Raw genomic sequence first — 26824 nt, 5'->3', positions numbered from 1 at the left:
TGTTCCATGAGGGCATTTGAGTCCCACAGATTCTCCCCCAGGAGTACACTCAACACCCAGGTGCACTTGGGTCGTGTATGAATTAGGAGTAATAGCTATTAAATTAAACAGAAAACAAAGATACGGCTTCCTAAGGGGCATCCAAGACGTTGCCCAGCCCTTTTGATGCCACCTAATGGCAAGGCTACAGGACAAAGCCCACTGAGGAGGTAGGAGATGTCAGAGGAAGGGGATCCTCCTGCTCCTCACAGGAGGCATCACTCTGCGTCGTTGACTGTATCTCGTTGGTAAAAACCCCGTCGCACTTGTCACGAGCGTAGGAGTGAAAGCCCACAGCCCTGGCTCAGTTTCAGCTGGGGTTTCGCCACAATTTCACTTGTGGTTTCAACCAGAAAAAGTTGCTGTTTCCCTCTTGTTCCTGTAAATGCTGCTGTGCGTTCCTCCTGATCGTGGCTACTTTCTCCTGAGTAGTTATTTCCCTTGACTAAGTGTTTCCACTGAATAATTATTCTTAGTGAATAAGTAAAAGCATTTCAGGATCTTACAGGATGGAGCTGTGGAGCACATCTCCCATCCCAACTGTGGAACAGCTGGAATAGCTGTACCCTTGGCCTCTCTCCTGACCCTTTCATCTCCAGGCTCTTTCAGAGCTGCCTGTGGTAAGAACAAAGCTCTCTAAGAGACACTTATGAATATTGAGGTCCTCAACACAAGCCTTTCTGAGGGTTTCCACCCACATTGTGTCAGGGAGGGTGGCTCCTCTGGAATCAATTAGATTACTCCCAACTGCACCAGCTAAAGATCTACTTGGGTTATTCTCATTCCCCTCTCTCTCCCCAGCTCTGCAGCAAGAGGAGTTTCATGCCTCCACAACCACCCTTGATCAGGCCCTCTGTGAGGTACATCTTGCACTGCTTTGCCCTGCTTTGTCCACACAACATGCTGGCTGTTGTAATGTCAAGGTATTTGCATTACCAGGAAAGTCTTGGGTGTGAAAGGAAATTTTAATTTCCTCCTCAGCTGAGCACTTTACAATATGTGTTTTAATAAAACAGAGAGAGTCAAATTATTGCTTGTAAATGCCAATGTGCAAGAGGATTAATTAGGGCAGCAGCAGTCTGGCTGTGCAGCCTCTCTTGAGGGGTTTCACATGCTCAAGACAGCCAGAGCATGGAATCCCTGAACAAATGTCTCCTAAAACTGCAAGCTTATACATTAAATCTCTATGCAAAAAAAATTGCTGCTTTTGAAATCAGACTCATGATGCACCAAGGGCCAAGTTTATCTCTGTTCCGACAGAATCATCCATCAGCCCTGAAGTCACTGGCAATCCTGATATCAGGGAGGTGTGACTGCCAATGTGTCTGTAACCTGGAGGAGATTACACAAGATATTTTATAGCTCCCAGAGGGAATAAATCTTGAGGGGTATTAGGTAAGATGGCATAATAGTCCTGCTAATCTGCTCCTCCAGAGATTGGGTTTAGGCCAGCACCTAATGGTTTAGTAAAAAAAAAAAAAGAAAAAAGTAGAGGACAATCATCTGCTGTAAGATTAGATCCAATAAATACCCTGGGTGTTTAATTGTGCATCGTTTTACACTCTGTAATCCCTCCACTGACACCTCTGTGCAGCTCAAAGGGCTGCCAGTCAGCTTAAGCTTTGGCAAATCCTTCAGCCAACTGGAGGAGTGAGACGGACGTCCTCTGTCTCTCAGAGCTCAGCATAAACTCCGGCACATCCACCAGGACTGAAAGTCAGGACACAAAATCGGGAGGAAGTGTGGGGTGACAGGACAGGCAGGATGAGTGTGGCTCCAGAAGGGAAGAGCAGTGAGCAGGATCTCGTGCTCGCCGGCGGCTGGGGCAGGTCAGAGGATGGAGGCTGCGTCCCCGGAGGCAGTTTCCATGAAGATGCCGTGGCGTTTCCGGAGGCTGAACGTGCTCATCAGAAAAAGCGCCACCATATGGGAATACAAAGTGAAGGGAAAAAACACTCCTGACTCATGCAAGTGAGAAAACAATTCCCACCCCTACCTGGCTGCCGGCGCTGGATTTCTGGGAGTCTGCCATTCCAGGCTGGGCCAGCACCACGAGCCTGTGAAGCTCTCCCGGTGTGATTCAGCCCAGTTTGTTTTCAAAAGCCCCACGTACACAAACACGTGTACAGGAGGCACGTAAACTGCAGCGCTGGGAGCTGAGTTGCTGGGTTTGTGCAGTTCAGCCAGAAAGAAAGGAATTCTTGTTGAAACTTGCTCTGTCACTCTGCATGTAAACTTCTTGTATTTCTTGGGATGCTACGTCCACAGCAAGTAATCAGAATGCATGGGAAAAAAAGAGAGACACTTGCACATAACCCAGTCTCCATCCTCCTTTGCTGCTGCACATTATTAGCACATTGAACTCAACTGCTGGCACTCACTTATAAAGACTATCAATAAATCACTTCTTTGATCTCTCTCAAAAATCAAAAGAAAGAAGAGATAAGGTAGGATAAGGATTGCATTAAATATGATAATGTTTAGAATTTTTTCAGTCCTGAATGTTCTTTTTTCAGGGACAGGCGGTAAGCTAAAAATTCAAATTATTCCAATTAAAACATGGTTCCCTGGTACAGGAAATAGAACATAACTAGGGCATTTGTGTGTGGCCAAAAGTCACTAAAACTTAAAAAAATTCAGTGAAAATGTCAGAATCCAAAATGACCTTGACATCACGTCTGAAATCAATAACTTGCCATCTGATAGAGACAAATGCGGATTGCTCAGTGATAAAGGGAGCTTAGTGGTTCAGCAGCAGAAGTCAGGCAAAGAATTAAGGGATAAGAAAAACCTCAGACTGTAAAAAAATCAGTGAGATGCTGTTGCCAAAAGTTATAATTCTCATTTTGGGCCGTAGGAAGGGAGAAAAACAGTTGAATAGTATAGGCAAGAGTCAGAGGATGATTCCCATCCTCTGCCTGATCAGCTGTGATGCCAATCCTGTTATTTGGAAGCCTTTCAACACGTTGTCTAGGGACAAATTGTAAAGAGTCTGGGAGGGAGCCATAGGAAAGCTGTAAAAGGTGGTCAGACATGAAGGGAGCCTTCTTCGGGGAAAAGAGGAAGGAAAGAAGGAAAGGAAAAGAAAGAAGGAAAGGAAAAGAAAGAAGGAAAGGAAAAGAAAGAAGGAAAGAGAAAGAAAGAGAAAGAAAGGGAAAGGAAGAAAGAAAGGGAAAGGAAGAAAGGAAGAAAGGAAGAAAGGAAGAAAGGAAGGAAGGAAGGAAGAAAGAAAGGAAGAAAGGAAGAAAGGAAGAAAGGAAGAAAGGAAGAAAGGAAGAAAGAAAGAAAGAAAGGAAGGAAGGAAGGAAGAAAGAAAGGAAGGAAGGAAGGAAGAAAGAAAGAAAGAAAGGAAGAAAGGAAGAAAGGAAGAAAGGGAGGAAGAAAGAAAGAAAGGGAGGAAGGAAGAAAGAAAGGGAGGGAGGGAGGGAGGGAGGGAGGGAGGGAGGAAGGAAGGAAGGAAGGAAGGAAGGAAGGAAGGAAGGAAGGAAGGAAGGAAGGAAGGAAGGGAGGAAGGAAGGGAGGAAGGAAGGGAGAGAGAGAGAAAAAGGGAGAGAGAAAAAAGGGAGAGAGAGAGAAAGGGAGGAAGAAAGAGAGAGAAAAAGGGAGGAAGGAAGGGAGAGAGAGAGAAAAAGGGAGAGAGAAAAAAGGGAGAGAGAGAGAAAGGGAGGAAGAAAGAGAGAGAAAAAGGGAGGAAGGGAGGAAGGAAGAAAGTCAGTCACTCTTGGAGGCTGCTGGGGAACATCAACAAGGAGAATAATTTAGCACAGTTTTTAGCTCTGGTGGTTTAGAAAAACCTTTCTGCAATAGGAAAGTGCATTCCTGAGAAGGGTTATTGAAGCAATCTCCTTCACAGGAGGGGCCCGAGCTGAGGTCAGACCAATGCCTTCTGAAATGCTCTACACCTCTGGCGTATCCAAGCCCAGGATTGGAGCAGGTGATTTTTGGAGTCCTGTACCCTTACTTTGCAATGAGTACAAGCACCTGCAGTAACCAAGTCTACATCCAATTCCTCTCTGCAGGCAAGATGATTAATAGGTGAAGTCTTGAACTTCTTAGAGCTGCTGGAGTTCTGCCATGGGTTTGAAAGTTGCCTAGATGTCAAACTTTGAGTCCCAACATGTTTACTGGGAAGGTGATTGTCAACAAACAGTGAAATTTGAGGGCTTTTCTCTGTTACAGACTTGCAAAGGACTCATGTCCATCCTGCAAGATTCAGTTTGCCACATGCATGGCTGGTCTGAAATCCAAGCTGTGACCCACCCACCTGTGCACACCTGCATTTCACCAGTGAGGACCAGCACACGTTAAACTGGAGACAGAAATGACAGATCTTCAAAAATAGTTGGGTTTTTTAATGCAGTGGACTATTTTGTTTACTCAAATTGTCTTCTGTATTTGTTCTCAGGGTAAGATTTTTATCAGTCTAAATACACCAGAGACACTGAATGTTCCTTATCTTCTGTACAGTAATACCTTCAAAACAAACTAATGTGTTTCATACACACAGACCCATCTGCAGCCTAAGTGGTTGACATCAGGATCTCCATCTTTTCTTTCAGTTATTGTACTTTATGTCATTTCCATCCCAAAATAGCTGGTTTTATGGCCCCTTAGTATACTTTTCAGGAAACAATCCTTGCAGTAACATCTTTCCTCCCTGAGTTCCCTCAGTATTGTTTTTCAAGTCAGTATCAGGATATCTAGAAATTTTAATGGATATCAAGCTGGTTTATTTTTCCATTTATTATTAGAATTTGCCATGACATTGAAGTTGAAACATTTATTTAACTTTTTTCCTTTGCATAAATGATATATTTCGTTTGCTCAAAATAACAAAGATGATCTTGAAAACTGATTTTCTCCCTGTTAACTTTCAAGTTTTCAAAGGGGAGGGCTCCCAGATTTTTCTGACTTGAAAAGAATTCAAAACTGAATTTGAAAAGAATTTCAGAACTTGAAAAGCACATAGTTATCATCATGTTGTTCTGTGTAGCATCTGACCCCAGGAAAAGCAGTCTATGATTATCTGAGATGCATTTGCTTCAGAAAGGGCAACAGGCTTTCAGAAGCAGCTGGGCCACACGTGAATTCCTGTTGGACATAGGGAGAACAGCTCTTGCAATCTGAGTATTTCAGTTCTTTAAAAAAAGGAAACCCATTTCTTGATACTGCCAGTTGGGTAAGGGACAATATGCACATAATGGAGGTGTGGTTAAGGGAGGATTCCTGGAAGAGGGATTTGTGCCCAGGGATGGCTGACAATACAAAATACACAGGGAGTCAAGGTATTTTACCACAATGGTAGGGGAGATGATTTAAGACAGAAATATGCAAGCCAAGGTTTGCACAAAAAAGCCTTTGCTCTTTTAAGCCAAATGAAAACAGGCTGTCGTACCAGCATAAAAGATGGTTATTACTGTAGTCATAATAGTCATCATAAATTCACTTTTTGTCTGGCTTGGCTGTCTGCCAGAAATTTGTCACAAACCATCACAAAATGTCTTCCTTGGAAAGTATGCCTCCAAATTTCCATGTGGGTGCTGTTGTTTTAGTTCCTCAGGCCACGTCATTGCACACAGGTAACTGTACACCAGGTTGGGAGAAATCCGACTGGTTCTCAGGGAAGTTTTTCCAAGATCTACCTGTCTATGAATATTGGATCCAAGCCATATTAGAAACTGTCCACCAGAGCACCATGGAGCAATAATACCACAGTTAGCAGATAAAACAAACACCTTCTATCTGTGTTTTCCCTGCAGCGAAAGGGAGCATTCGCTAAAAATGCCACAACCTTAATTTTAAAAGAAATTTTGTGGTCCAGTGTAGCAACAATTTTATTTCAAGAAGCATCTGGATTTCATTAGATGTTGGTAGAAGTCAGGAAGAGGGGAGAGATAAAAAATGTCCTCTCTGGAATATTTTAAACCAGAAGCATTCATCATGCACAGCATATAATCTAACCCAGGGGTTTGGGGTGCCAGTTCAGTTCACTGCAAAGCTATAGCTACTGCAGGGAGTTATTGTATTTATACTTTCAGTGCCTCTGGTGACTTGTAAATGGTGACAGGTGAAAAGTTTCCTTTCTCCTTTGCAGGATTCAGCAGTTGCTTGCAGCCTCATTCAGATTCCTTTGCAGCAGGAAAGACTGAAGACTGATTTCTAGGCATTTCCAGGCAGTGATGGGCATTTGCTGAGCCTTTTCCCTACAAAAAACACTTTACTTTTGGGAAACCATCACTCACAGGTGATGTTTTCAATGGTGTCCTTGCTGCTGGTTCTCCTGCCACCAGCTTAACAAGGTCATGTCTTCTGGTTCCCACCTAATAAACATTATGTAATTTGTTCATTTATACTGAATATATATTTAGTAGACACACGAATGCAAATTTGAATATGAATCTAAATTTTGAAGTCCCAGGTCAAAACACCCCAAAGCTGTACTTGGGTTTAAAATCAACATCAATAAGCAGTTTTGCAAAGGAAGTCTCATCTTTCAATAAGGCAAAACAAATCAGGGAGTGATATCTAATGTGTTACCTTCCCTGGAGGTGAGCAAAGTTCACCATTTTATTTATGTGTTACCATTTAGAAGTTTGACCTAAAAGGACTTAAAGAGGTAAGGAGTGACATGTTTGGAGTGGCCCTGTGCATTCATAAAAAGAAATGGTGTATATAGCACTGGACACACCATGGGGCATGGTTTTAAAATTGATTTGATGTGTATATGATCCCTAATTTAAAGTGTTATGATTTGGTAACTTTTTCATGCCAAAGGTAGTAAAGTATGCCTGGGATGCTCTGGCATATTCTTCCATCCCTAAAAAAATGCAGTAATTTATGTAGCAGCAATAAATAAACAGATTCCTGGAACAACTCGGGAGCACTGAAACCTGCTGGGTGGCACTCGAGGACAACCACAAATGAATCAGTTTAAGATTGTCCTGAGGATGGATTAAGCTCGGGCCATTTCCTGTTCCCTCCTGCAGCTTGGATATTATCAGCAGTGTTGGAAGGCACATTTTGTGTATCTGAGAATTGGATCTAAAAAGCCATTTAGCACCACTCATAAAAGCCAACTAAGAGCATGAGCACACAAATATTAACTCCTGAGGTCTCACTGATTCATGGTATAAACCTACGCAGACAACAGCAGCTCTCCAGGGAGGGGGCTCTGGCCAATATGCTGAAATCATGGGAGGGATTTTTACAGATGCCAGAAGGATTAGGATGCTCCATTTTCGTTATTAAGGACCCACAATGTCTTTGAAAATTATTCTCCATGTGTTGGTTTTGGTATGAAATCATCTGATGGGCTGCATCCTCCAGTGGGGGTGTATCTGTTTGTTTCTTTTAAAAAACTTGACTGCTTCCAAGAGCAGGAATAAACTCTTAGAAATACCTAATCAGTGTATTCAGATCATAACCAATAAGCATTATGGGTTTTTGTTTCCTGTTCTGTGTTGATTTTTAATTAACATTGACATTTATATATAAAATAGTTGGTTTTCAAAAGGCCAACTGGAAACCCTCTTGTGGATTACCTCATCCAAGCACAGATTTTTTGGTGTGCATATTTGCAATTGTTTGAAGGTTTTCCAAGCATGTCTTAAAGTCACACAGTTTTTAAACACATTTATAAGGATGTTAAAGGGTTATGAAACTTCAAAGGAAAAAAAATGCATTTTACACAGCAAATGTAAGCTTTGTGATGAACACTAGGTGTGGAAAGAATATTTAGGCCCATATGCTGTGAAGGCTGACACACAAATTTAAGGATATAGCTGCAGTCCATGGATTTGGGGATAGGCACACACAATAGGAATGCTCTTGTGGGATTGCTCCAGCCTGCTTAAAAATCAGTTGCACTTTATGGATTTTGGCTTTTCTATAAAGGAGGCAGGTTTCTAATGGTCTTAAAGTATCGATCCTTCCCCGAGAGGGTAGACAAAGGAGAAAAAAATTACACAGAAATTAGGAGACTGAGCCTGCTCCCAAAGAAACCAAGGTCAGAAATGGTCTTATTTCAGTGGAACAAAGTCTAGTAGTAAAATTTCTGCCTTCCTCTCAAATATCAGTCTTCCTTTCCTTTTCTCCTCATGTGTCTGCCATAGCTCTCATCTCTCCAGCAGCTATGATCTACTGCCAAGATTTCCTCTCCTCTCCATGTAATTTATGGCCCTGTCATGCAGCTTATTCCTCCACACTTTCCCAGTGTGGATGCTGAGGATACCGAGGTATCTGAAAGCTGCTCACAGCGGAGGGACCGAGCACACGCCCACCTTTGCTGGGATGGCAGCCAAGGGAAATCAAACAGCAGAATTACTGTGGCAGGTAAAGCTGCACACTTCAATTAGGCTTTGCAGGGTCAGCATCTGAGCCTTTCAGCTGCAAAACCTCCCAGGAGCCAACAGCAGCAGGGAATTCAGGACACTGAGTGGCCTCCTGCCCAGCACTGCTTCCCCCAGCTGATCTATGTCCTTGCCAACGTTTCTGTGTTCCTGCAGCAGTCAGGGGCCTGAATGACACGGCCATGTGGACTCAGGCACTGAGAAACTTAAATTGTGCTGTCTTTCAACAAGGCCCAGGCTCTCACATCTCTTGGACCTGGCCTGTCAAACAATCTTAGGTCTCAAACACAGGGAGGTGGATGTTCTTAGGCCAGTCTGAGCGCCAGGCACTTCAGAGGGGCTTAAACACTGATGCTCTAGAGCCCAAAGCTTTACTACAGAGCCATCTTACAACAACATTGGGAAAATAGTACTGATTTTCCTGGGACCCTTAGAATTCTCTTGTCTTAAATATTTCTTTCCCATGCCCAGATTATCTATGTTCTATAAAAAAGGCCTATCAAAGATATGTCTCTCTCTTCCCCATTTATTTTCCATATGAGAAATGTCTCAGGCTGTTTTATTTGATAGAGGGGAAAAAGAATAATTTTTAAAAGTTATATTTCAGGCAAATATTCCCTAAAGACATGAGATTTATACAGGCCCTTTGCAGCCTTCCATTTCCATGTCCTTGTGCACCACTGAAATAGAGCTGGAAAACAGGGAGAAGGAACTGTCTGTCAGGAGATAAATGCCGTGTGTAACACTTATTTTCAATATTACATATGCAATTTCTGATTATTGAAGCAACCTACTGTCAAAAACTTTCCCTTCATTTTATGTGCATGTAATCTTCACTTTACATTAATGCACTCTATGGAAAATGTGAATGCTGTTCCTGGAAAGTTAGTTGTGATCTCTTCCAGCATTGTGTATAAATCTGGAGAGTATAATCAAATGCAGAAGCAATGTATATCTCCAGACTCTGAAGCTTCTACCTTCACCTATAAATCTTCCAGATGTGTAATGGACAGAGAGTGGGTTTGTACTAGTGTAGCCAGATTAATGCCCTGATTTGATGAGACATATTTAGGTAATGTTTACTTCAATCTCTGCATGACCTGGCCAAGTAAAAATGTGCCTCCAATAAATAAAGCTGGCTTGGGACATATTCAATCAGTACAAACACCAGATGCATCATCAAGAGCTTTGGGATATTTGTTTTTAGCATATGACCACAAGATATGATGCAGCTTTGAAAAACTTCCTACTTCACTTAAAAATGATGCTCAGCTTTTTTGGTGTTACCAGAAGCTATCCTGGACAACATAATGAGAAACTTTCCTCTCCAGATTGTGTCAAACTATTTAGGCTTTTTTTTTTTTTTTTTCCTTTGAAAGAGGCTTTTTTCCCCCTCTGTCTCCATGTCTTTGGAAATGCTAATCATTACCTTAATCAACCTGCTAACAGGCCTAAATTCTGCTCCATTTAAGAAAAATGTGAATTTTATTGTTCAGTTCAACAGGCTGGACTGCAATCACCTTATTGTAAGGTAAGGGATTTAGCTTTCCATCCATTACATTCCTAAGTGCCTGCCTGGCCACTGCTCCTGTGTCATTAAAGGAGAGGTATAGCCAAGCAAGGGTAGGTTAAACTACCCTTTGACCAGCAGTCAAAGGTGCTGGCTGGCCTTGAGAGGAGAGTTCTGCACGAGAAGAGATGTGTCTGAATCACCAGCTTTCCTGCAAAACACTTGGAAGCTTTAAATCAGTGTGTAAATGCTTGGAAGTAGTGAAATGGATTCCTGGAATATGAGCACGGCTCCTCGTTTTGAGCAAACTGACTTGTTTTCACTTGTGATGTCCCAGTGGAAAACCTGTTGCAGCATCTCCAGCTCAGCCAACCATACAGATGTCATGGCTAAATCCTCTCAGTGATAAAACATCCATTTGCACAAGAAACTCCTCTGCTGTGGCTGTGTCAGGATAGATGGCAGAAGGAGTTATGTGAAATGGTCAGTGAAAACCACCTATAGTTACTTTTACTAGAATAATTCATCATCTCAAGAGCGAGGACACTGCAAACTCCATAAATATTGTCAGAAAAGTAAATGAAGTACATGATGGCTGTTGGAAAAACATCAGCTCCAAGTCTGTTAGATTTCATGGACAGACTGAAAATACGAACTCCAAGCCAGCCCAAGATGCAAAGAAACCCCAAAACCAGAACACAGAACAAAATCAAAAAATATATACAGACTATTATCAGTTTTGAGTGCCAGGAAAAAAAAAAGTCTAACCCACTGTAATCAACAGTTGAAAGTAAGGAATTAATTCAAGGGATTAATGGCAGAGCAGAAGTTCTCTGAATCAGTATAAGAAGTCCTTTGCCATGAGGTTCAGCTTTCAACTGAAAATTAATCAAAGCACAACTAGGATGTAACGTAGCCACACCAAAAACAGTTAAGCAATGAGACATAGGACCAAGGTAGTTCCATTTCTCAGCCTGAATTTAGTTGGAGATTTCCAATAGAAGTGACTTGGGAGCTGAAAAATCTTAACAAAACCTATGCCTATATAGAACCAAAACTTTCCCTTGGCAAAGCTCCACCTACAAGGATCACACCTTTAAGGAGCCCTGACTTCAGACTAAATATGAGCTGACAGATTGACACAGAATGAAACTCCAGCCTGCTTTACTAAAACTTCTTGCTAGAAGCTCATCTTCCACAAGGGGTTTGAATAAGTGAGAAACAGCCCTTCTGCCTTATTCTGGGCCTCTCTCTGGGCTGGATTCCCACCCATAGAAGAGAAAGAGTTGTGAAAGTCCCACAGGAGAAGTGACACTATTGCTGGGCCATAGAAACAGCCAAGTTAAAATAAATACATCAGAAACCAAGGAACATCTTGCTGGCCAGGAGAGCTGGGCTACCCAGAGGGTGGAAGGGAAGGAAGAAGAAAGTGAGAATACAGACAGGGAGAAGACTCAAGTTCTTCCCCAGAAGCTGGAAAGTAAAACAGGAGGCCAATGAGAACTTCTGGGCAGGGCTGAAAAACAAGTGAAAGTGAGAGCTTCTCTCATCTCTGAGAGTGCAGCCAAAAAATCAGGTTACTAACTGTAAAAGAAGAAGAAAGAAAAAAACAAAAAGCAAATCCTTCCAGATTAGCAGAAAAGAACTGTCCACAGTCCTTGGCTCCATATAATGCTGGGTGGAAGGGGTAAGAAGGAAACAGGACAAACTGCAGCTTGGAGCCAAAATATTTTCCTTCTGGATGCTCCTGGCTTAGTTCAGCCCTTTGTGACTCTCAATTTCAACCCATTACACAGTCCACCATAATAATCATAATAAATGGCTGTTTGCTTGCTCAGTGTATTCAACTTCCTCACAGCAAGCCAAGCTCAACCCAGCACTAACATTTATTTCTGGATTTAAACCAGGCCTGCCTAAAATCAAACACAACTCAATGTGGTTTGCCATGTTCACTGGGAGAGAATAAAAGGAATTGCACTCAAACACCAGAATTTGTGGCCAAGTTCACCTCATGCTGCTGGTGGTGATATCACCATTATTTCACTTTGCTTTAGTACTTTTAAAACTGCTGTGGAAAAAGGGAGGGTTTCAACTCTGCTTCTGGGCTTTGAGGGAGATGCAAGTGATCCTAACAACATGGACATAACTAACTGTTGTCCTTTCATTAAAAGAAAAAACCCTCTATTACTCAAAAGTCAAATTATTGTTAGAAACCCATAATGACTAAATAAAAACAGCCACCAGAATCTGAGCAGGGCAGACATCAACTTGGGAGAACGGCCTTCAGGACAAACTAGTTCCAGCTCTGCCTAAAATAACATCTTTGGAGAGCTGGCCCCACCATGCTCGGTATTCCAAGCCAGGTCCCACAGTCCCGTTTCAGCAGTGTTTGTGACACATCCTGAAACACCAATTCTCTCCCAGAGCTGCCCTGACAAGTTTCCAGAAGTGCCTCAGAACTTCCCCGGCAGGGCATCAGGATGGGAGTTCCAAAGGGTTTGGGGCAACATGAACAGGCTTCAGGCATCTGTGAAACATCTCAAAATGTGATGAAGAATGGGTTTGCAGCTATTTCAAGCTGGTGCTATTTCAGCTATTTTCAAGCTGAAGCTTCCCATCCAGAAGCTTCTCCTGGGAAGAAAGGACTGTCCCATGCCACTTGCCTGCTGATTCCTATTGTCATGAGTCTCATGAGAATTCTCATTTTTCTTGCCAAGCTGGCATCAGGAAGCAGGGTAGGGTCTGTTTACATTCTTAAATCCCTTGTATGCGATGTAAACACCTCCTTAAAAATCAGGAAAACAAGCAAACAACCCAAAAGCCCCAAAAGAGCTCCTCTACCTGGATCAGAATGGAAATGTCTTTCCCCTTGCTTTCCAAAGCTGATTTCCCCCCCCAGTTTTGCAGGGAGTGGCTCACGAGGGTTAGACAGTACTGCAGACCCTAATGCCAAACAAGAGCTGTGGCTGTGAGTTTCTCATCGCTGGCAAACTACAACAGTTCAGGTAGACCAAACTAAATATCAGAATCCACGGACAGCTAGAGAAAAGAAATGCGCTTTCCTGCGTCGGTGACACCAAACATTTCATTAGGAAGGACTAGGGGGGAGGGAGAAGAGAAGGGAATTTCCATTGAGAGTGCCAAAGATCTAATTAATGCCCTGTCATGAAGCATTTATACCCGATGAAATTCACTCCTGCTCTGAGAGCCGGCACAAAGTTACGTCTCACTGAAGCTGCAGTTCACCAGCAGAAGGAATGAATTTCCTTTAAAGAACGATGTTCCGGATTCCTGGACGAGACACTCAGCAGTGAATGGAGCACTGTGCAGTAGAGCCTCAGCAGCCTCGAAGTGAATTTTGCTGTGACCTAACAAAAACCACAGACTTGAAATTGTGATGATTCAGAAATTTTCAGCTCGCAACAGGAGTTCTTGCAAAATATTTGGGAACTGCAGGAAGCGTTTAATGGTCTCCCTTTGTCAAGGAGAGGAATCCTGACCTCTTCTCTTTATGACTCTTGTTCCTTATAAGTGATAATTTTAGAAGGAGATGATTAAGCCCACGTGGCCTTTTTTCTAAGGTTCCTTCTAGAATAACAAGTGACCTGGCGTGGTCCTTTCTGTACTGATTCATCTTCCCTCTTTGCTGTTGGAATTTGCAGAGGAATGGCTACGGGGACAGACCATGCTCCCAGTCATACGTGTGGCTCCCCACGAGCGTGTGCAGTAAAGGAAATCAAGTCGACCCAGTGGAGAGGTTTATCTGCAGAGCAATTCAATGGAGCAACAAAAGTCAGGAGAACCTTATAAGGGCATGTGCCTTTCTTAGCCAAGAGCCAAAAAGGTAGGATTTCAGTAGGAAAAAAATCTGAATAGACCAAGAATATGAATCAGAATAGCCATGGCTAAAGCAGAGGTTTGGGACATTCCTAATCCTTATTTGGATGAGGAAACCATGGATGGGTGGTTTATGAATTCAAACTGATGTCATCTGAAGGAAGACTTCAGGTGACTCTTCCTTTCATTTCCTGTTGGCTCGAGGGACGCACTGACAGCAGGACAGACAAGGAGTTCCATCCATTTCCCAAAATAAATAAGAGACATCTCACAAAGGCTAACAGCACTCAATATAAAAGTTACTGCATGTTTGTGTCAGAATTACTGTCAGAGATTCCTTTAGAAGTGAAACCAGGCTGCTCTAAATTGTCTTGAAATACGACTCCTAAGACTCTTTCTGGCTACTAATAAATGATGGCTGTGCAAGAAACTAATTTGAAAATCATTGAAAATTGTAATTTTGTTTTGTGTGCTTCCAGTAATGTTTTCTTAAACAAGAATCTTACATTTGTCCCTGTATTTGTGTAACTAATGCTGTGGAGAGAATTAGACACAGTGACACGCCTGCTAACACCGTCTTTTCTCATTCAGTTTTCAGACTGAATTCCATTTTCAGTTTTGTGTAAATACTTATACTGCCCTTGAAGACCTCAGTGCAGTGCAAAATGACATGAACAGGACTCAAAGCAGACAGAAATGAGGTCATTGTTGATAATTTAACCTTCATGGGGAAGACACCTGGGATATGAACCTTTTAAATACCATTTGCAAATAGTCACTAAAAGCAGAGGTTTCTTCCTCATGTTTGCTTATTCCACCACAGCCTGTTCCTTATGGATTACCTGTACTTAGCATTTACATTTAAGTAGGTTTTCCCTGGCAAATTTGATGTATCCTAATCCTCTTGTCCTTGAAGACTTCTCATTACCCTTTCCATGTCAATTGAGCTCAATTAGCAGGCAGTAGCAGCAGTAGGACCTGTTCACATACTCACTGGATCTCTACACAGTAACTGGAAAAATGACCTCAAATTGCCTCCTCACTGCACATATATGTTTCCTGGGAGGAAAACTCTTCTTTTCCAATGATTTCCACGTGGTAAGGCTTCCTTTGGAGCAGGCAAGATAAAGTACATCCAACGGTCACATAGAAACGTTTTCTGACAATGTGCTTTTCACCTGGCTTTTATCAGAGAATTCCAGCTATGTTGTGAGCTGGAATGTGAGGCTGACGCTTCATATCTCCGGTCTCAGAAAAGCGGGAACACTTTCTGAAAGTAGGTTCTCATTTCAAGAAACTGGGTATTTGCTAGTTTATGATGACGTGTCCTCCCTCAAAAGCTAATGCTCCCTCTCACTGTGGCCACCTTAGTACTGTGATTATTTTGAGGGATATGGTGTGTCCAGTAACACAAAAGGAAAAAAAAAATGAAAAAAAAAAAGCAGCGCAGTGGATCTAAAAATAAAAATTAGGAAAGGTGGGAATTAGCTCACCACAGCTCACCTCAATTGCCAGGTCAGGTTTCAATTTCCAGTAAGTTTTCATCAGGGAAGCTTGTGTTAATGTATCTGTGGGCACTCCTCACACAGAGGAAAAGAAATGTCTTTGCAAACAGACACCTGACGTCACAACTCCGTGCTTTCCTGGAACAGAGCTCGTGCTGGATCCACACTCTGCCTGCTGTAACAGTCTGCATCCCCTGTGAGATACTACTGCTTGCATTCCAGTAAAGATGACAAAGTGGGTTTGCAGTAAGTGGAACCAACAACTTGTTGGTGCCTAACATGCTGAAGAACTCTTATGGAGACCTGTGAAAGGTCAGCTTAAGATGTCTCGATATACTGTCAACCACTTCACACTCGGGTTTTTCTGAAGAGTTGCTTTAATACATCAGGAACCACAGCAGAGTTTTCAGATTAGTCATCCCTTTGCCAAGACAGAGTGTTCTAGAGAGGCATGAAAGTGGTCAGCAACACAACCTTCCTGTATGATCTGAACTTAGTGCTGGTCCAGGTGCTGCACCAGAATGGGATGTGCACTGTGCTTTGCTCAGTGGCAGCTTGAGAGCCACAATTACTGTGCACACTCTCTGCTTTGCTGCATTCCTTCTAACTAGGGAAAAGAGAGCCCCCCCCAAGCAGCAGAGATGGCTATGGGAAGAAGACAGATGGAAGAGGTTGACAAAATTTGCATACAGCAGAGTTACATTAGCTCAACACATTGAAGAACCTTTCTACACAATAAAGGTTCAACACCTAGCATTTCTTTTTTCACTTTTCTTTTGTTCTCAAAGTTGACTTTGAGTTTGACAGCAAGAAATAAAGTCAGAGAAAGAGGGTATTAAATTCATTTTGAATGGAATGCAATTGCACTGTTCTTTCCAAGTGAGGTGTGAAAGCTTTTAACCTTGAGTCCCCAGCAGTAGATAAAACATCACTCGGGTTTCTATTTCCAACCCGTATGTTACACCTCACCTTCTGCCCTGTGCAGAACATTATTCCTCCTGCACGGAGCAGTATCCGCTTACAGGCAGCGCTGCTCAGAGGAAAAAAGAAAAGTTTGCCTCTCCTTCCCCCCCAAAAAAGGCCATTTTGTTCAGCCAGATGTTGTACAAAATGGCACGGCCGCTCTGCTCGAGGGGGGACGGGCCTCCCACCCCGGCGAGCCCGGCGGGGCGGTGGCGGCCCCCGCCCGGCCCCCGGCGGCGCCGAGGCCAATGGGCGGCGGGGCGGCGGCGGCCGCCTCCCCCCGCCCAGCCCGCCCTATATAGCGCCCGGGCGGCGCCGCCGTCCCGTCCGTCGGGCTGTCCGTGCCGAGCCGAGCCGAGCCGAGCCCAGCCGTGCCAGGATGCCGGGCCGCACCGTGTGGCGGCTGGCGCTGCTCGCCCTCTGCCTGGGGGCCGCGGCGGCGGGGGGACATCGCCGCGGAGCCGGCGGCAAGAGCCGGCGGCAGGCGCAGACCCAAACCACGTCGGTGCCGCAGGGCACCCCCGCGCAGGGCAAGCGTGAGTACCGCCCGCGGGCAGGGCAGGGCGCGGGCCGTGCCACGGGAGCTCCGGTGGCCCCGGGGGGCTTCGTGTGCCCCCCGCGCTCGCCCTGGGTCGCCCCTCGGCTCGGCGGGACCCGCACACGTGTGCGCTCCGCGCCCCTTCCCTCCCGGCTGCTGCCCTCGGTAACGCCGAACTTTGCCTTCTCTTCCCCCTCTGCATCTCCCTCCTCCTCCTCCTGTCCCTCCAGAGACCTGCTATGACAATGGAAGGTACTATCAGATAAACCAGCAGTGGGAGCGCACCTACCTGGGAAACACGCTGGTCTGTACCTGCTACGGTGGGAGCCGAGGGTTCAACTGCGAGAGCAAGCCCGAACGTAAGTTGGTGGCCCCTTTTGTCTGCATCGAGACCCCGGCATGGCTTTTGGTGCCGAGTAAGCTAAGCCTTGTACGAGTTAGAGCTGGCAGCCTGGGTTTTCCGCTGAAGTTTGGTGCTTAGGGTCAGTAATGGGATCTACACTCAATTACACTGAAGATCTGGCTTGGGATTTTAAGAAATGCTTTTCATTAGTGATGGGCCTGCCACCAGAATCCTGAGCCAAACATCACTCATCTCTGTGGAGGATTGGATCTAAACATTAATTCTGGAGCCAAACCTCTTCTTTATAATGAACTGAACTGACTCCTGGACTCGCACGGGGAAGTTCAAATCTGGAGTCACTTTGCAGCTCTGGCTCTGCGCTGTTTGATTGCTTCACCCCAACTTTTCATAGCTGTGCGGTGTCGTCAGCTTGTTTAAAAATATTTCAACTTACAACTTTCCACAGCCCCCCCGGCCGTGCTGTGAGCTTTCTATAATTGAGTGTAAAATGAGATTGTTTAGTCTGTGCAGAAAAAGTTTAGGTAACAGAAAGAAGTTGAAATGCGAGGTCTGCTGGAGGATGCGTCTCTCCAGGGTACAGTGTAGTTCAGATTGTCAGATGCAATCTATCTGTACTTATTGGTCTGAAGCCACTGGCTTGCCTTAATTCCTTTATGCTGCTCTGGAGATAGAAGAGAGAGAAGCTGGTTCCTGGCTGATAGTGTTCACGTAAGACAGATGGGAGCGTCCCAGCCATCTGTTTTGCAAGGCTCGTGTGCTGCCTGCCTCAGGGCTGGAGTATTTTAAGGAGTACTCAGTCTCCTTGCTCCTCCATAAAAGGGGATTCAATCTACCTTTCCTTCTCCTGCAGACATTTCCAAGTTTTAGAGTTTCAAAGTCCAATAGCAAGTTTGTCTTTATGATACAGTGAACTTTATCTGTCCAGTAGTGAAGAAAGTTGGGCTGTTGCAGATCTTGAGTCTGGTGGCAGCACTGACATTCTGTAGTCACTTACTCATGCACGAGTGTGAACAATTCACAAGTAGTGAACTTTGCTGTTGACTTTGGTGGGACTGCTGCAGAATTTGGGATTAATACACTCAGTTTTTGCCAAGTCAGAACAAAGAGGATTAACATGACAAAGCACACAGCTTCCAGGGGATGTTTGCTCCCTCCTGTCTTCTGTACTGTTGGCTTCAAACAGCTGGGATTGATCCTTTCAGGCATTCCTGTGATGTGCCATGCAGCAACTTCTGGCTCACTGGGGGAGGGAAGAAGAGGTTATTCAGCATCATGGGGACCTCGAGGAGGCAAATTTCACTCAACTTCCTCTGTGCTGCTTCATCCCAGGAAGAAAAAGGAAACTGATAGGTGTTGTGTTTTTCCCCAGGAAAAAAAGGAATATCTGTGTGTGGAGGCGAGGAATGTGTGTTGCTGTTGACTGTACATGTTACTGGTGTGGTTACATGAAGTTGATTTTTTTTTTTTCCCCCCTTAAAGCTGAAGAAACTTGCTTTGACAAATACACGGGATCCACTTACCGGGTAGGGGAGACCTATGAGCGCCCCAAGGACTCCATGATCTGGGACTGTACTTGCATTGGAGCTGGACGTGGGAGAATCAGCTGCACCATTGCCAGTATGTAACTAAAAGCCTATTACTAGAGCTATTGTTCCTTGGTGTCATATTTTCCAGAGCAATTTACACAATATTCCCAATGCCTATTAGCTGGAAAGTTGCAGGGGAGGTTGATCCAAAGCCCACCAAAATTTTGGAGTTGAAAGTCCTTGCCCCGTGTACATACACTTGCACAAGCAAATTCATCTTTTAAAAGGTCAAGTGCTATGTGTAAAAATATAGGCCAAATTTTACTCTTAGTGTCCAGTACATTTACTACATTTACTACATACAAGAGTGTGTTGCATCTTTACAGACACACCTTTGAAAGTAGTTTTTCTGACTGGAAAAAAGAATGAGGGTCTGCTCTGTAGCTAGTGAGTCAAAATAACGCCATCAGCATTAATGGGACTACTCAGAATAAATGATAATAAATAAATGCCACCTGAGAGTCAGTCCTCCATCCTCCAAAAATGTCATCCAACACTTATCCATAAGGGAATGGGGATTGGATATCCAGACAGCAGCTTAGTGTGTTTCTGCAACTCCTTTTTCACTACCCTGAGCCATACTTTCCTTTTGATCTCGCCTTACTTCCCTTGGTCCTTTCTCCCCAGCTCCCCTTTCACGTCTCTGTCTGGAAATCCTTTCCTTATTGAGTCACTGAATTGTTCACAATTTCCCTTCAGTTCATAATTACACTTTCTACGAGCACAGATGAAGATCACTGTGTCAGGACTTCTAGACTGAGATTTCAAAGTCTCTGAGGCACCTTTTGAGAAAAGTCTTGTTCTTAAAAGTATCCAGTTTCTTGTTTAAGACACACATACTGATCCTATAATAGCGTTGCCACAGAGGACTCGAAAAACCAGCCATCATTGTAGCATGGGAAAAAAAATAATGCATTGAATCTAACAAGTAGAGTGGAGCCCTTCTGAATTTAATGGCGGTTTATTGAGCAGGGATGATAAGTGTTGTAAGAAAAGAAAGAGTCAGTAAGGAAATTGCAAACAAAAGAGCAGTCTCGTTTCCTCATCATCAGCCTGGTTTAGAGCTCACTGGAGAGTCTCACTGACTGCAACTGGCTTTGAATCAATCTTCAGAGCTCCTAGATTCCCTGCTTTCATAAATGAGCCCACAGAACATTTTAGTGGCTCCTAATAAAGGATGGGATGTGGGTTTTTTCCTTTTTTTTTTTTTTTATTCATATCCATGGAAGAAGACCCTGTGTTTGCAAACGGCCCTCACTGTGTTTCCCTCCCTCACACCAAGCACCTCCTTATACTCCCCATGACGGCCTGGCCACCATGTCCCTCATGGATGGCCACAGAGAAGCCTGAGTGGCATCACTGCTAATAAGATGGAGGCAAACCCTTCCTCACCAGCCCTCAGCCTGAGAGGGGGGTGTGAGAGAGAAACAGCACCTCCTCAGGTCCCAACATTCCCCTTTCACCAGCCAGGTCTCGGCTGTGGTTTGGGACATGGAGGGGGTTAGCTGAAAGGAGGGAACAGGGGCTGGGAGGCAAAGAAAATGGCGGTGCCTGTGGAAAATGGCGAGCGCCATTTTATAGGGTGATAGAGGAGGCAGCCACAGCCTGTCCACCTCCTTCTCCTCACTGCCCCACTCCTTCTCCTTGCCTCCCTCCAGCCCAGCTGCCCCTGGCCAGGTGGCCCTTACCTTGTCACTGCCATGCTGTCCCTGGTGTGTCCCTCACCTCAGCTCCCCTCTCTCCCTCCACAGATCGCTGCCATGAGGGTGGCCAGTCCTACAAGATCGGCGATACCTGGCGCCGGCCCCACGAGACGGGCGGATACATGTTGGAGTGTGTGTGCCTGGGCAATGGGAAGGGCGAGTGGACCTGCAAACCTGTAGGTGAGTGGCTGCTCCTTCCTTCTCCCTCAACACAGTCAGGGTGGCACCTTCCTCCTTGTCTTCCCTGAGGCATCCCCACACGGGAATGCCCTGGGTGGGCTCTGATCCCTCCTTCCCTCTCATAGCTGAGCGATGCTACGACAACACGGCCGGGACATCCTATGTAGTAGGAGAAACCTGGGAGAAGCCCTACCAGGGCTGGATGATGGTGGACTGCACCTGCCTGGGTGAGGGCAGTGGCCGCATCACCTGCACCTCCAGAAGTAAGTGCCAGCCTGGCAACTGCCAGCTGCTCCGTTTTATTTATTTATTTTTCATTTATTTTCTTATTTATTTTTGTCCTGCTAGCTTTGGCTGCCCTGTGCACGTGACAGTAGTTCTAGAGGGATGGCCACCCCCTGAGAAGTGGCAGGAAACAGACGCTTCTGAGGGCAGAGGGGAGTGTGTGGTGCCCCGCTCACCATTTGGAGTCTGGGAATATACCCCAGAGCTGATGATCAGTGCTGGTGACAGGGTGGCTGGATTATTTGGGCGTTTAATCTCATTTAGAGGGAAATGTTTAAGGAACGTGTGTGCCAGCTGAGTCGCAGTCAGGCATCTCCCAGGAAGTTGGGCGAACCACAAAATGGCGGAGGGTTTACCTGTTAGCTCCACTTCTGTGTTTTTAAGGAGCCTCCTGAGGGACAATTAGGTGCTTTTAAAGATTCCATTCCTGTTCCATCAGCACAATCTACCAGATTAAAATAGTGTATTTTTTTTCTCTGTTACTGTTTGATTCGTGTTAGCTAAACCAGGGTTTGTTTTGTCTGCCCTAACCTTTCATCTGTCAGTTCTCCTCCCTCCCCTGTTTGCAGCACAGGTGATTCCCACCCTCCCCACCACTTTTTGCATCACTGAGGAACATTACTGTAAATATTCCACTATATTTGTATTTGCAAAGCAAACAGGGCTTTTAAAATCCCAAATCTTGCTTGTTTATTGACCTTCTGTTCCAGTTCTGTTAGGAGCAAGCTCTGTAGCGGAGCTATCTCTGTTTTATACCAGTTGTCTCAAGAAAATTTAACTTTGTACCTTATACCTTGGTTATGCAAAGTTTGAGAAACTCCTCTGTAGCCTTTCAATTGCCTCATATTCAGTTGCCTCAAGGTATACAAATAATGGCTTTCTGCTGATAGAAACAGCAGACCTGTAAAGAACTAAAACACTGAGGAGGGTTGGGATTAATACTGAAGAACTGGAGAGACTTGGTCGAGAAATAAGCTATAAAAATCAAACCAGCCTTGACAATATTAAATCTGTTAAAAACACATGGGGAAAAAATCATTACCTGTCAAATGGGAATGAATAAAACAGAGTGTGTTGTTTGTGAATTTTGGAGGAGTTATTATTACTAATAAAATGTATTTGGCAGTAGCTTTCTTCCCATAACTCAGGTCTGCCCTGTTGTATTGTAGTGGAAATTGCAATATAATGACCTGTTCATTTTTCATTTTGTTTTCCAATTGCAATCAAATAGAGAAATTCAAATTTATGTGTGTAAAATGATACCTGTAGCCCACAAAGTGGCATTACACTTCAGTGTATGCTGCTGCTGTTTATCTTTTATGGCCAGCATTTTCCAGAATCACAGCTGGTTTCTTGGAAGACATTTCAGCTTTTCATTGTCTAACTTGAGAAGAGTGTCCTTAAGACAGGTTTTTTTTCACATTTGCTAAATGACATCATGAGGAATATCTGAATAAATGAAATTGGTGAGGAATATCTTACCAATTTACCATTCTTCTGGCAAATACTCAATTTTTGGTCACTTTAGCACTGCAAATTACTAACATATTTTCTACATTCATATTCTGTCCTGTGTGCCCTCTCAGCAATCTGGCTTAATGCATGTGTCCTTCCACAGTTCTTCATAAATCCATGTTCATTGATCCATGATTATATTTGAGCCACTGTATCAAGTTTCCCTTGAACGAGTAGGTAAAATGTTGTAATGGAAGAAGAACTAAATCCATGTGGATCTGGCATCCAGACAAAAGTAGTTTGTTACACTGTCCTTTGAACCCATTTACTCAATTCATTGGAGGCTGTGGGTTATTAGAGACAACAGGAAGATTTAGGAAGTCTGGTATTCTGGTGTGGCATGAGCAGCTTATATTAACCTTACTTCAGCTTCATGCGTACTTCTTTTGGAAGAAATGGAATTTAACATACTGCCCTCAAACAGGTTTTAGTTTCTTCCAGCTGAAAGAGAGCCCTGAACTATGTATAGTATGAAATGACCCAGCTGAAACACTTCTGTTTTCAAAAACAACAACACAAAAAGGAAGAATACAGGGACATTAAAACAAGTTTAGGCTTTAAAGGTGTATGCTAGACAGAACGGGTTTAAAATGGCTTTTAAATAACTATCAGGAATGTTTTCAATATAGTACATGGTTTTTCACATTGATTTTGAACACAGCTTACCGTGTTCTCACTGGGAATGTTATGATGCTCATTTTGACAATGACTACAAAGTGAAAGCGTTCTGGAAATAAATGGGAAATTTCCCCTAGGCTAAAGCACCAGGATTTTCTGATGCTCTCAGCCTATGCAGTTTAGAGCAGTCTTTAGTGCATCAAGAGCTTGCAATAGAGGACTACAGAAAACGCGGTGGGTTTTTATAAACTCCCGCTCGTTTGATAGTGTGGGTGGTTCAGTGCCAGAAACTGCCTGGTGAATCCATCCCGTGCAGACCCAGCTAACAGGCACGTTCCTTACACAGATCGGTGCAATGACCATGACACCAAGACTTCCTACAGAATTGGAGACAACTGGAGCAAGAAGGATAACCGTGGAAACCTGCTTCAGTGCGTCTGCACCGGGAACGGCAGAGGGGAGTGGAAATGCGAAAGACATACGTCCCTGCACACAACCAGCACTGGTAAGTGGGGCATCATGGCATGCAACGTAGGGAAAGGGACAGGGAGTGGCACCTTTTGAATGGCTAGGACCTGGAGCTGAGTTGTTCCATCCTAATTTAGGTGTGTAATTGTCTGGAAAAGGTCAGTAACAAAGAGGATCAGAGTTCAAGAGGTGCTCCTTGTTTGTGTGTGTGGAGACAAGATTAATTCTTACCGTGTTTTTGTGCACAAATGGGTCTGGCACGTGTGGATGGGATTCCCTGCCCGATCCCAGTGCAGTAAATCACAGCTAGGGCCCTGCATCCACAGGAACTATCTTTGTCTTGGAAGCATGGCACTCCAAGTTAATATTTGAACTTTATGTATTCGCCTCAGGGTAGCTTTCCTGAAATGTCTTTAATTTAAATCCCAGAGACCATCTGGTTTCTTTGACATGATAAATACACCTACTAATGGCTGAGCTTTAAAAACCAAAAAATGTCAAGGAATGTATACAATGCTATTTGATACATGTACATGAGATAGTTTGTAATTTTGGTATGAAATATTACCTAGTTTATAGATAGCATATTTTTTGTGCCCAAGGTTTAAGTGTTCAGCTTCTAAATTCTTTTTTTTGTCATTTTAAGTATCTAGGTTTCTTATCAGTGACTGCAATGTAAGACTTCTTTTTTCCTGCAATACCTGCACTAAATTTCTCTTGGTAAATGACCTTTAGCTGTTTGGTACCTGCAGGTTAACTTCAGACTCTCATAAGGTCTAAACTTCACAATGCACAACTCTTCAAGGGTGCCAGTGTTTTGTTTCCATTATTATTTCCCCTATTCCAGCAGAGCTGAATTTGTGGAGGTTCCTGTGGGAATCATTAACAAAAATTTACATGATGTAGACAACAGGCCTCTTTGACTAAAAGTTTTTGGCATGTTATTTGTAATAATTGTGGGAGACAAAGCTTAAAAATTCCAGAGTAAATGAATACATTTGTAGTTTGGGGTTTTTTTCAATGAAAAATTCAAAATTAATCCTTTTTGCCTTACCTTCCTACTTTCATGGCAATTTTTTTTTGTCTTGTCATTGATCTAGGTTTTTCTATTTTACATTTCCTTCAGCTCAATTTTTTTTTTTTCCCAAAAATAAAAGGCTTCTAAACAATTCCTGCAAAAAGCAGTTTCTAAATCCTCTCTGAGGCCACTCCACAGTCTTGGAAACTAGAGGCTATCATTGACAGAAAGGGGAGTCATTCTTCTAATTTTGAAGTTTGCTAAGTGGAATAATTAGAGTGTGTCTCGGGACACCGAGAGAGTTGTGCCTTCCATTTGACGGAGTGCCTGAGGTTTTTTTTCCCCCAGCGTTTAACTGAAGTGTTCTGCTCTGCAGCTTTACATCCCACATCTCCCTTCTCTCCCGTGTCCTGCAGGATCTGGCTCTCCCAGCTTCACGAACGTGCAGACCGCGCTGTACCAGCCCCAGCCCCAGCAGCCACAACCTCAGCCCTACGGGCAGTGCATCACTGACAACGGGGTGGTCTACTCTGTGGGGATGCAGTGGCTCAAGACACAGGGCAGCCAGCAAATGCTCTGCACCTGCCTGGGCAACGGAGTCAGCTGCCAGGAGATAGGTAGGACTTTGTGTTTGGAGCCTGTCCAGCCCAGTGAGGGCTTTAGGACTGCCCCGTGGCTTAATTTTGAAGTAGACTCTTTTGTGTGTGTATTAGAAATGTCATCGGAAGAAATACTGGAGAAAGGTGCAAGGGGTGAAGAAATGGTTGATTTGGTTATCTAAAGCCTGGTTCTCTGGGGCAGTAATGTTTCCCATTGAGTTATATATAACTTTCTGAGGGAAAACAGAGCCCTTGGGGAGCAGCATTAATAACTTCATTCAAATGGAGCTGCAATAATATATGTTCAGAAAAGAATGTAAAAGAATGACACAGCTGTGGGGTTAAGTTGTCTGTTGGTGTGTGTTGGCCCAGGTCCATGGCAGTCAGTGTGGGTTCCCAGCAGCCAGTGACTTGGCCTAGAGGGGCTGTTGCTGTTTTAGAGCCCTGAGATTTGGGGATTACTTTAAACCAGAGTCTAATGCTATGATTTGCTTGTTTTAAAGCTGTGACCCAGACGTATGGTGGCAATTCTGATGGAGAGCCCTGTGTTCTGCCCTTCACCTACGATGGAAGGACTTTCTACTCCTGCACCACCGAAGGCCGCACAGATGGGCACCTCTGGTGCAGCACCACTTCCAACTTCGAGCAGGACAGGAGATACTCCTTCTGCACTGAGCAGAACGGTAAGTGCTGCTCAGAGGATCTTCACATGCACGTGACCCTTGTGTAGAGATGGAGGAAGGAGCAGAGAAAATAGGAACAGGCTGCCTGACCCATTCCAGCAGTCTGGAGGGACTCTGTGCATGCCTCACAGCAGGGCAGTGCTGTGAATGAAGGCTGCCTGATGACAGAGCACTTGTGTGCTCTTGACATCTTTGGAGGGTGGTCAGGGTGCTACAGATGTACCTTTTGAGTCCTGTTCTCTCTTCTCTGAGCTGACCTTAGAACGGGAGAACCTGGTCAGGGTGGAGCTTTGGTCTAAAGGACTTTGGCTTTGTTTGAATGACTTGCTTAGGGCAATGCCCATATTAGGCTGTGAAGAGGAGGATAACCATGGAGTACAGTCTGTGCAGTCCTGTCACTCCCTCCATCCTGGCTATCTAGCCAGGCTGCCATATATAGCAGTGATCTTAATGTGATTTGTGGTCTCTGATCAAGGGCTGGGGCATGACTAATGCAGCAGCATTCCCTCTTGCCTGTGCATGGTCAGCGTTCCCTTCCCAACACAGATCTACCTGTGTGGTTGCACTTCCTGGAAAGCCTGTCAGGCATCCATGGAACAGTGTCCAGGCAGCTTCTCTGGGGTCTGCCCCGGGACAGAATTTTTCATGTTGCCACATGAAAATGCTGCTGCTTATACTGCACAGTCCTTTTTTTAAAAAATTCTGTTCTGCTTCAGTTGTTTTGTTTTTTTCCTGATGAAAGTCAGGCCTTTCTCTGCAGCACATATAATATTCTTTGTTTTTTTAAAAAACAAATCACCCAAACAACGAAAACCCAAAAATCACTGTCTCTGTCCACACACAAAAAACTCTGTCCACACACACATACTTGTTTTAGTGAGGCTGCTTGTGGTACACTGTGGGAAAAGAGAAATGTCAATATAGAAAGACCTCAGTAAATGCCTCCTTGTTTCCCATTATTTGTAAAGCAGAGTTGCCCAAGAGGTGATTAGTTCAGGTAGATTACAGCCCTCTTTCCACTGCTGCTTGCAAAACATGAAGCTTCCAGCCTACAGAGAGGTTTTG

General features: G+C 44.2%; 1 protein-coding gene and 1 long non-coding RNA gene across 10 annotated transcripts in view; one reads left to right on the top strand and one right to left on the bottom strand.

The window, feature by feature from the left end:
* The window catches only part of LOC135416966 (uncharacterized), a 177380-nt gene extending 156920 nt beyond the window's left edge, over positions 1-20460 (bottom strand). For all 3 annotated transcript variants that reach the window (XR_010431833.1, XR_010431832.1, XR_010431834.1), the window contains exons 1-2: positions 20379-20460; positions 17030-18344 (exon numbers count right to left, since the gene is read on the bottom strand). This is a non-coding gene — a long non-coding RNA (uncharacterized LOC135416966). The remainder of the gene's footprint in view (positions 1-17029; positions 18345-20378) is intronic.
* FN1 (fibronectin 1) overlaps positions 16529-26824 on the top strand; it is a 52928-nt gene continuing 42632 nt past the window's right edge. For 4 of the 7 annotated variants that reach the window (XM_064660365.1, XM_064660363.1, XM_064660364.1 and 1 more), the window contains exons 1-8: positions 16530-16738; positions 16971-17099; positions 18584-18721; positions 20442-20573; positions 20699-20836; positions 23338-23496; positions 24894-25094; positions 25580-25759. In XM_064660365.1, coding sequence (XP_064516435.1) covers positions 16582-16738; positions 16971-17099; positions 18584-18721; positions 20442-20573; positions 20699-20836; positions 23338-23496; positions 24894-25094; positions 25580-25759 — 1234 coding nt within the window. In that variant the 5' untranslated portion in view covers positions 16530-16581. Of the gene's footprint in view, positions 16739-16970; positions 17100-18583; positions 18722-20441; positions 20574-20698; positions 20837-23337; positions 23497-24893; positions 25095-25579; positions 25760-26824 lie in introns of all 7 variants that reach the window. The other 3 variants (XM_064660367.1, XM_064660366.1, XM_064660362.1) reach the window with 2 other exon arrangements.

Source organism: Pseudopipra pipra, chromosome 7 (assembly GCF_036250125.1).
Source record: "Pseudopipra pipra isolate bDixPip1 chromosome 7, bDixPip1.hap1, whole genome shotgun sequence".
NCBI classification, from domain to species: Eukaryota; Metazoa; Chordata; class Aves; order Passeriformes; family Pipridae; genus Pseudopipra; species Pseudopipra pipra.
Note: the sequence above shows the minus strand (reverse complement) of the source record. Positions and strands in the feature narration are given on the sequence as shown.